Source organism: Eutrigla gurnardus (assembly GCF_963514095.1).
Source record: "Eutrigla gurnardus genome assembly, chromosome: 20".
Taxonomy (NCBI): Eukaryota; Metazoa; Chordata; class Actinopteri; order Perciformes; family Triglidae; genus Eutrigla; species Eutrigla gurnardus.
In genome coordinates, this window is record NC_139931.1 from 17,426,331 (window position 1) to 17,437,002 (window position 10,672).

Sequence of the window (10,672 nt, forward strand, 5' to 3'; positions counted from 1 at the left end):
ATACTTGACACCCGCCTCCCATATCATCATCATGAACGTAGATAACGGACGATGCTGGTACTCCCAGCCGTTAAGAGCTCGTGGAGGTCTCCGGTGACAAACAGGAAGGTTACAGACCGGAGGCAGCCACAGGTGTCTGTTTGGTTTTATTTATCTATTTTTGTCAGAGCATTTGAGTAATTTATTTCTGTCGGTAGGCTTGGGAGGATATGAAAATGTAATGTAATAATTATCCTAGCCAAAATAATTGCTATTCACTATTCTATCCCAATCATCAAAATGTGCTTAAAACTTTAAAAATGGCAGCTAAAAACACTGGAATAATTGTACATATAGTTAGGAAACAAATATTTTATTTTCCTAACTATATGTGACGCAAATGGCTGAGAGACACAACTTTTCAAAACAAACATAAATAAGACCATCATAGATCATATCCCTGCGTAAATAAAGGATACATACTGTATATTTAAAAGAAATAATTTTGGATCCTGTTTTATTATAAAAATGAGTATCTATTTTTCACCTCTCTACCATGACTGAGCTAGACACCTTTTCAAGTCACTTCTATATCTTCCCATCCCCGGCTGTCGGGATGTAATAAACATGTCAGCTATCCTCTGACTGGTTAGACTTGGCATATACTGTGCAGGGTTTTTCTAGCGTCTTGTAGGAAATTCACTTACTGCAAATTCTGCACATTTGGTCCTAAGTTAAGAGCGGAGCAGGAATGATTCCTAAAACCCAGAAATGAGTGGGCATTTTACACTATCAGTTCCATTGTTTAATGTCAGTGGGTGTTTTTTTAATGGGATTATGATTAGATTCCTGAAATTAAAAAAAGTCCCACAAGTCATGTTCTTGGGTACGTTTGAGTTCTCTTTTTCTCTTCTAAAAGAATATTATGTGGTTGTTAACTTCAACGCAACCCAGAAGGATCAAGAATGTCTTTGACACACAGATGTACCAACTTGTCAATCAAAAGAAGCTTCGGACGTTTCCTGTCCCTCCTCTACTTGAGCTCCTCTACTTGAGATATTGCTTTTTTAAGGAAGTAAACGCTCATCAATCTCCACTGCAGGAAGGGCTCAGCGCCGCGTGGGTGCCCAAGGATCCTCTGCCCGAGTGTGGGGAGAGCAGCGCCCGAGACCCAAGGGACATGAACCACACCAAGGGCGGCCTGGTCATCTTCACTGCCAACTCCCACCCCTCCAGCCGCGAGATGGGCAAGAGGATTTCAGAGTGAGTACACAAGGCATGGCTGACATCTTGCACAAATACACACTGTAATAAATTGCCCACATGTGTCCTTCTGGAACAGGTTTGTCACCTTCTGTTTTTCGCACCTGGGATTTGTTTAGAAACAAGCTTTTCATGTTTGGAAGTGCTTTGCGTTCTACCAGAATCGCCGTTTATGCACGGGTAAGCACTTTTTAGTAAGGTGGCTGCAAAATGTAGGACCGTTGGAAAAAGAGAGCGGACATTTGGCAGGTTTGCCAGGAACCAGCCCTTAGTTGTAGCAACTCTCATACAGACAAATGTCATACATCCAACTCTCATTCACTGCGGGCTGACGTAACGACTGCAACAGAAAGTTTGCAGATCCAATAAACAAATGTCAAAGCGTACACAGCCTCCAGTTCGTGGCACAGTAAACACAAAGATGGCTAACATAAACTAATGGACGCCACGCGCGGTGACGATGTTATTCTGACTGTCTGCGCAGCCTTAAGGGTGTTACGTGTGAACGTCACAATAATCAAAACGTACTTGGAATACACACCAGGACTCCTGAGTGCATGTTTATGGAACAAATAGTAGTCGGCCTGGCTTGTGTCCGACAGTCACTGGCAGCTCTGCTCTGTGTGAGAGATGACATGAAACACAGCAGGTTTACAGTTAAATGTACAAACTACATGTGTTACAGTATCGTTTATTCCCTTCTTTTGTTTTCATGCATTATTTGAGGAAATTACACACGTTGCTTTTTCTTAGCATTCCTTTTTTCTGTTCAAATCTAAATACACAAACGTCTTCTGACTTTGCAGCCCTGAGCTCAAATGATCTTTTACTTCTCTTTCCCAGGCGGTTGGGGGTGGAGCTTGGCAAGGTGCAGGTGTACCAGGAAGCCAACAGAGGTAAGATGATAGACAACAGATCCTTGTGCATGTCTTATGTATTTTATCAGGTGGTCCCATTAGTTGTTTCAATCACATCTGTTTTTTTTTATTCTGACATGGCGAACATGTATCTCACATGACTGATCAGCTGTTTCTGTTGTCTGCATCTTCTGGGGTTTTCCCATAACATGCGAATGCTTTGTCTCTGGACAGCATTAACCAAGGTCAGTAGTAGCCGATGAAATAACAAATTCCTGAAGACCTTTCACCGTTAATCTGTGAAGGTGAAGGATAATGACAAACAAACCTCATCACAATAAAATATTAAATGATGAGTCATTTATTATTAATCCCCAAAGAGAAATTACATTTTCATAGCAGCATTGAAGAAAAGGTGCAAAAAAACAATAAATAGAATACAACAACATTAAATACAGCACAAAAATATAATAAAAATCAAATATTTGACTATATACAATATAATAGAGTGCAGGGGTACAGGAGCTGCACAGCCTGATGGCTGGAGGCAGGAATGACCTCCTGCATCGCTCCTCAACACAGCGGGGTCGGATTAGTCTGTGGCTGAATGTACTTTTGTAAATGTGGAGTGGTTTGTGGAAGGTGTTGTCCATGATGGTCCTTAGTTTGGACATTATGCATTAAAAACTGCCTGAAAGGTAGAACTTCAGTCTAAAACGTACGGAGATTAGAATGTGCTGCATATTTTATAGGTGACGGGCAAAAGTCAGCGTTGTTTAACTAAAAGTGTTTAGTAGTATAGAGGAAGTATGATGAATATTCCTCAGGCCTGGGTTTGAAGTAGACGACCACACAGCACTTTATTTAAAGAACATTGTGAAACACTACAAGGCTGCATTACATCTCTTGGCACACGTCACAGAGAACGAAGAGGCTCTTAACCGAATATGCTCTTGTATAGCTCAGATAAAACCACAATCTGTCCAGACGTTGGCATGTTTTTATCCGAGCACGACAGACATTTAGGGCGAGCATCATCCTATTAATGATCATCTGAAAATTTAGCAGCGGTGCAGGAGGAAACATATATGGTGGTGTAACGTTTATGTTGCTTGCAGGTGAATATTGGTCTTGTTTTCTCTGCTTCTAAGGCGATGGAGCGAAATATTCAACGTGAATATAAAATGTATAATATTTAGCAGCTCTGACTCTGTTCCTGTGTGTTTCTGCTGCATAGGAAGCAGTTTGTTTCCTGATCCCTTGTCAGTGGGAGGCACATTTTTAGAACGCTAGTATCTCCAGTGGATGGCGGGGGAGGGGCTTCTAATGAAGCCGGCGGCCCCCACAGGCTCGGTGATGAAGTAGGAGTGCGTGCAGCGCTCACCGTTCTCACATCCTGTTTGTTTCCATAGAAACGCGGGTGCAGGTCCAAGAGTCGGTGCGAGGCAAAGATGTCTTTGTGATCCAGACGGTGTCCAAGTAAGTAAGACGGAACACGCACACGGTTGAGTATTTCAAGTTTTCTTTTGTAAATGTCACTCACATGCCTCTGCTCCGCGTCAGGGATGTGAACACCACCATCATGGAGATGCTGATCCTGGTGTACGCCTGCAGGACGTCCTGCGCCAGGAGCATCACGGGCGTCCTCCCTTACTTCCCCTACAGCAAGCAGTGCAAGATGAGGAAGAGGGGCTCCATCGTCTCCAAGCTCATCGCCTCTATGATGTGTAAAGCCGGTGAGCGCTTTGCAGGGAAAAGTAGTGAAACGTGTGTTGGCTTGCAACGTCGCCGACTGTCACATTTTACGGATCGTCTGAGTGAATCCACAACTCTGTGTAGGTCTCACCCACCTGATCACCATGGACCTCCATCAGAAGGAGATTCAAGGTTTCTTCAACATCCCAGTGGACAATCTGAGAGCCTCCCCCTTCCTGCTGCAGTACATACAGGAAGAGGTGAAACACACGCATCATGACCTGCATGTTAAAGGAAATCCTTTTTACCTTTTCAACCCCACGACAGTCGAGAGGCCCACGCTGTTGAGCGGCGTCGAACCTTTGTCCTTTCTCTTCTCTGAAACAGAGAAGGAATGGAAATGAGTCAGCATGTTTGCACTTCTTGTTCCTCAAATTCAATGCCTTGTTTGAATGGGTTTCACCTGAAATAAGGTCTGTGGTTAACACAAGCCGAATAATAATAATATAATAATAGTAATAACCATTTAACAGAAATCGACAAATTTGATTGTGATGCCGGATCGAGATCGGTTTAATCGCCCAGCCCTAGTAGCAGATGTGGACATAAAGAACATGACTTAAAGTGGAACTGTACTGACGTTTAATACGTGTCTTTATTTTGTACCTCCAGATCCCTGACTATAGAAATGCTGTGATCGTGGCCAAATCCCCAGCCTCTGCCAAAAGGTACAGTAGCTTCTCCTCTATAATGAAATCACACATCCTCCAACTGTGCTGAGCTGCAACTCATTATATTGTATTGTTAACTTCTGAGTTAATCATCAAGCTTCTCTCCACCTGTTCCTTCCCCCAAAACTGCATGAGCATGCATTGCTGTCTGCTGCAGTATTGTTTTTATTATTTCATACGGCCACCTCTGCAGAAGTCTTAACTTTACACATTTCATACAGTGACCGATAAGCTTTTATGGCAACAAAGGAGTGGATGTCACATTTACTATTATTTTTTTAAAACTTTTTTATAGATGCTAGGTTTCTCCACCTGTTGTATAAGATGTCCGTCCATTGTAACTTTATTTTGTTGGATCCGTTCAGGAAACGGACCACATTGATAATTGTTAGCTTATTAATGTCAGTTTGTCAAATAGTCCCAGATAATGTCCAGATATTCTTTGATTTTGACGCTCACATGTGACGTTACTACAGAGCTGTCACTTTCTGACAGCAGTTTGGCTCCGCCCACAAAATCTATCATCGCCGTTGACAAAAACACAAAAAGTAAATTGTACTGACCCGTCGTCTCCGTGTGGGTGTGCAGGGCTCAGTCGCTTGCTGAGCGTCTGCGTCTGGGTATAGCGGTGATCCACGGCGAAGCTCAGGACGCAGAGTCAGACCAGGTAGACGGGCGACACTCGCCACCCACCGTCAAGGCCACTGGAGCCATTCACCCCAGCATGGAGATCCCATGTAATGCCCACACACACTCACGACAAATCCCAGAACCACCACCGTGTAACACGTTCGATAAATATCACATGACTTGGAGAAGTGTTGCCTCTGAATCACATCCTCTTTGTGTTTCCAGTGTTGATCCCTAAAGAGAAGCCTCCCATCACTGTGGTGGGAGATGTAGGAGGACGCATCGCCATCATAGTGGTGAGTTTTAACACGGCATCAAAAATCAGACTTGAAATTAGGTTCGTCGTCACCTGAATTCAGTGCCTTTTCATTTAGCCTGTGTGGTTTCTGTAACTCGGTATATGACTCTTCTAGTCAGAACATCTGGATCGCCCCCTGGTGGCTGGCTGCCAGTTTAGGAAGTGCTTGATATGATGAGAAGTGAGAAGCCAAAATCGTGAACGTGATTAATATTCAATCAATTGTTCGGCCCTGGTTTCCCGTTTAGTAATTAATAATTGTTTGGTTGGATGTTTTAGGGGGAAAAAACGTACTTGAGTTGGTACTGGTGTGTGATCAGCTTGTTTGAGACGGGTGCGTTTGTCCCATAGGATGACATCATCGACGAAGTGGACAGTTTTGTGGCAGCAGCGGAGACGCTGAAGGAGAGAGGCGCCTACAAGATCTACGTCATGGCAACACACGGCATCCTCTCATCGGACGCACCCCGGTTCATAGAGGAGTCGGCCATCGACGAGGTGCGTACTTTGAACCATTCCCGTGTCGACTTACTTTTGCTGCAGACGACCGCCATCTCTTGTAATCTCGTCTTCCTCCAGGTGGTGGTGACCAACACCATTCCCCACGAGCTCCAGAAGCTCAAGTGTCCAAAGATCAAAACGGTTGACATCAGCATGATCCTGTCGGAGGCCATCCGCCGCATCCACAACGGAGAGTCCATGTCCTACCTGTTCCGCAACATCGGAGTGGACGACTGAACGGCCTGAGACACACACACACACACACACACACACACACACACACACACACACACACACACACACACACACACACACACACACACACACACACACACACACACACACACACACACACGCACACACACGCACACACACACACACACACACACACTTTGCCTTTTCAGGTCTCTTCAGAAACATTGAGGTGAATGTTGTCAAACACTGAAGTTGCTACACACATGAAAATATCCATGGCCCACTTGTAAAATAACATACCAATATGAGTGCAGCTTAAAGGGTTTGTTTGGATTTAGTTTTTTTTTTTTTTTTTTAAATGCGTTTGTATTAGTCACCTGAAAGAAAGCAAGCGTACACTATATTTAGAATATTTTTGCCACTTCATCTCACCGTCGGACACTTCTTTCCAACAAAGTTATTATCTCACTCTTTTTAAAGCTACCAGACTCCATTGACAGAAATGGTAATTTTACGTTGGAACACAAGATTTGCAGATCTATCGCTGCCTGGATCGGTTGGTTTGTTTGTGTTATGATGTGACTTTAGTGTTTTAAAGGGTAACTTCGTATTCTCCAAAGTTACACAATAACACAAACCAGAACAGCAGCTCCGGCTTTCTGTGAGGTTGAATTACTGTTTTTGTAGGAGTCTCTGCGTCCTTGAAGAGCGCCAAATAGCAGCGTCAGTTTCCCGTCGGACGGCGAGATGAAATGAAAATATTGTAAATCTAACACACTTGAACTGATTGATTTATTTAAAAAGACGTTGTTTTGGGTGTAAAACCCATTTTCCTGCTGCCCACGTCTGCAGCAGCGCTTTGCGTCGCTGCTTCTCAAACACTATCTGCTGTAGTTATACACTGACTTATCATACAACCTCACTTTAAAAAGAAAATCCAAACTATCCCTTTCTACATGAAATGACTGAAAGCACACACGTGCACACAGATAGAGCAAACACGCTGATGTGTCCGTAATGGACGACTGCCTGTCCTCGTCCAACAGCACACACCTCATCTTTTTTAATTTCCCTTTGGGTACTTCAATCACCTCTCCATCTCGTCTCCCTTTCTTTCCGTAGGTTTCCATAGAAATGAATGTTGTTTTAATCAGTGATCGACTAGAATCTCCTTTTTTACTAAACGGTATCGAGTGCCAGTGCCTTTACAGGACAAGAACGCGACACAATCACTTCTCAGCTAACGAGTAACGGCCCTTTGGCTCCCAGCTAATTAACTTAGAGTAGAGTATCAGTGCGTGTTTAACCCTCTGATTTGTTTTTTTTATTTATGTGGTGTCTGAATGTGCTACCAATAAAGCTGGTTTAGGCTACCGGCTAGCCGTGCGTGGTTGCCATAGCACTCGGACGCTGATCTGTGTCAAATTTACTCATCGCTAAAGTGGAACTGGAACTGATGCAGGACATATTTCCCTATCTGGTTAATTGGGGTGTTAAAAAAGATTTTATGGCGGTGCACTTGTGAAATCCGCGTTCACGAGTCATCCATGTAACACTGTGCCATCATTTCAACTTATCGAGCTCTGGATTTAAAGGAAGTCAAATTACCTTCAGCTACCGGTTGCAGGTTTCCTTTCGGGTCAGAAGTCAAAGGTCGTTATTTAGCCCACGATCATGATGAGAGACCGACGCTTGCTTAGCAGTTAAAGCTGAAAATGTTCTTTTTTTCCCCTGATAAGCAAAACTTGACTGAAGCAGGCCTTTGTCACTTTACCAGATGTGTTACAAAAATGTTTTGTATTTATTTTCAACACTTAATATGAATAAATATGACCGATGAAAGACAAGACTACTGTGTTTTTTGTTTGGACTGCAGTACATTAACTTGTCACGGAGTATTTTTTACATTTAACATGGTCAGATCTAGTGGCAGAAGAAGTATTCAGAACCCATACTAAAGTAGAAGTAGAAATACAACAGTTTACAAATACTCCATTACAAGTGAACATCCTGGATAATATAGTAGTACCAAAATATTATTGGCAAAAAAATAGCCTTTGGAACCCTTTTAGATTACATATCTCCTCACATTTATCACCTACTAAACAATATATGCCAGGAAACCCCCCCAAGACAATTTCTTTGTATTTTTACATTGAAATCAAATAGTTTTTCTAACTGGAAAATAAAATATGATGCACACATCGGCTAGGACCAACCAGTTTCACCCACTAATATGACGTCCATCAAGGTTTTACACTTGAAACGCTGCTTCAGCTAGGACTCTTAGTATCAAAAAACAAAGTGTCAAATGTGTAAAAAGTACAATATTTCCCCGGAACTGTAGTGGAGTAAAAGTATAAAATACTGTCTCAAAAAATGTAAATACTCATGTAAAGTACAACTATGTGAAAACTGTACTTACCGTTATATTCGATTGCTGTCGCACCTCTTCCTCTGCTCTGAACATCAGCACAGTTAAACCCACTTGTTCAACATATTTCATGTTTATTTATTAATGCTGACAGACATGTATCGTTTCAGACAAACATGGTGGCATCGACTAAAGAACAGAACCAGGCAGAGAAGGAAATCCGCTTCAGACCCAAGACGCACTCAAAGGTCGGCTTATACGCCGTCAGATTGTCCTGCTCACGCTGTTTGGCACCGCTCCGTCCAGCATACTCTATCATGTCACCAATGGATTTAAAGTTAAGCCAAGAGTTGATATTATTAAAAAAATTAAAAAAGGGTTTGGGTACTGGAGTATAATGGAACAAAGCAGATGGAAAATTCAGGAAAAAACACTTTCTAAAAACTACCACGTTAACTGTAGTGCTTTTGTTTGCGTTTTTAAACCTTTTTTCTTATACGTTGCTGTGCAACACATCGCGGGTCTTTCTCAACGTCAAGGAACGGCAGAATTTCAGGAATGCTACGTCACTGGATTTAACTTCTCTAGAAATGATAGTAACACTCTGAATGCCAGGACCCGACTGGGAAGGACCCTTGACTTTGAGAAAGACCCCACATCAGCATAGCTTCTAACACTAACATGCTACTGCAAAGTGTTTACGGGTTGGTTACCAATGGTTACAGCACAGAATTCGCCAGTTGTCAAGGTCAAACTTGGGAGAAAGTGGTCCGTTCACATTTCGGCGTTGCTCACCGACATGCACTGAGGTCTGACAAAAGCGGTGAACGCGTCGAGCTTTGGTGATATGTGGGCGTGCTTTCCCCCCCCCTCCCACTCTCCTTAACCCTTAAGCAAGGCACTAAACCCTCTCGCCTCCAGCAGAGGCCACCGGCGGGGAAATGTGAAGCAGGGGAAAGAGGATATTCGTGGAGAAAGGCATTGATCCATCTACAATCTGTGATAATAGTTAAATGCTGTAGAGCTACAATCCGTCAGTCCAACATGGCGGTCTATCTGTACTGTACTCACTGGCAAACACTCTTTAAACACTTGTTTTTTTATGAGTGATGGGAAGACGTCGGCTGCAGCGAGCACGCGTCCGAAAGGCTTCGTGAAGGCAAAAGCAGCAACGTGAAACTAATGAGAACAAGTCACGACAAGGCAAAGTGATAACTTCCTGCGTTTTTTTGATATTCAACCCCCCAAAGTGACTCGACTCGTTGAGAAAACGGCAACTGTACAGCTCACATTGTTTGATGGAGAGATGAAACTGTAATTAAAAAATACTACAGAAGTAAAAATACCCAAGTGAGTCGCTTTATGGCTGATTTTCATTCCTCTAAAAATGCTCTCGACGCCCCTTCGTTCCTGTCCGATGGGACGACAACGTAATAATACTGCATGTTTTTAACAAATACTTAAGATGAAAATAATCTGACGTGAAAACATCAACCCCATACTGTGAGTTTGTAGTCGCTGCACCTCGTCTCACTCAGACCTGCTTGTATCAGATTGAATCAGTGTCATTCAAACGTCATGCAGGAATGACTTCCATCTACAACGCTCCAATCACGCGACGGCTCCACCTCCACAGCCTCACCGCCTTTACGGTAACCGCGTGGTGTTTGGTTACAGCCCGATTTCGCTTTTTACTTCTGTCGATTGCATTCACGCTTCAACAATCACAAAATTAGCGAAGATTATCTTGACGAACGAAACGTGAACGTATCCTAAATGTTTGTCGCAGAGTTTATTTTCTGCGCCGATCCAAAATTCCCCAAATTTTGCCACGGGAACCAGTGCGATGCTAACCTCCTGGTTGCCGTACAAAAACTACGTCATTCCTGCAGCACTTTTATCATATCCTGATTGCGACTAAATTATTTTTGAGCTAACAATTTATTTCCTGTAGGTCATAGGTCGCTAGCATACAGGGAACGATACTTGGTCGGCACAAATCAAGTTTTGAGAGATTATGCCTTATATTAAAAGTCGCGTTTGTATACTACAAAACCAGGAGAAGCTCGTCTCCATGACAACCGTTAGCTATTTCTATGCTCGGGAGTTCAACATTAAAATAGAATTATTTTCGTGGCAAACAAAAAAA

General features: G+C 43.0%; 1 protein-coding gene across 1 annotated transcript; it reads left to right on the forward strand.

The window, feature by feature from the left end:
• Positions 1 to 7,926, forward strand: LOC311031585 (phosphoribosyl pyrophosphate synthase-associated protein 2). Its single transcript, XM_084037941.1, has 11 exons — positions 1 to 132; positions 1,082 to 1,242; positions 2,086 to 2,138; positions 3,512 to 3,578; positions 3,663 to 3,835; positions 3,939 to 4,054; positions 4,467 to 4,522; positions 5,114 to 5,262; positions 5,381 to 5,451; positions 5,805 to 5,951; positions 6,033 to 7,926. Exons 1-11 carry the CDS (start codon positions 52 to 54, stop codon positions 6,189 to 6,191), a joined length of 1,233 nt encoding a protein of 410 aa, XP_083894067.1. The 5' UTR covers positions 1 to 51; the 3' UTR covers positions 6,192 to 7,926.
• Positions 7,927 to 10,672: the final 2,746 nt, after the last annotated feature.

What these genes read in the sequence shown, in the direction of transcription:
- LOC311031585 (XM_084037941.1), top strand. Translation starts at nt 52, where the DNA reads ATGCTGGTACTCCCAGCCGTTAAGAGCTCGTGGAGGTCTCCGGTGACA. An exon ending in CAGACCGGAGGCAGCCACAG is followed by an intron (nt 133 to 1,081) that starts GTGTCTGTTTGG and finishes TCTCCACTGCAG; the next exon opens with GAAGGGCTCAGCGCCGCGTG. An exon ending in TCCCCAGCCTCTGCCAAAAG is followed by an intron (nt 4,523 to 5,113) that starts GTACAGTAGCTT and finishes GTGGGTGTGCAG; the next exon opens with GGCTCAGTCGCTTGCTGAGC.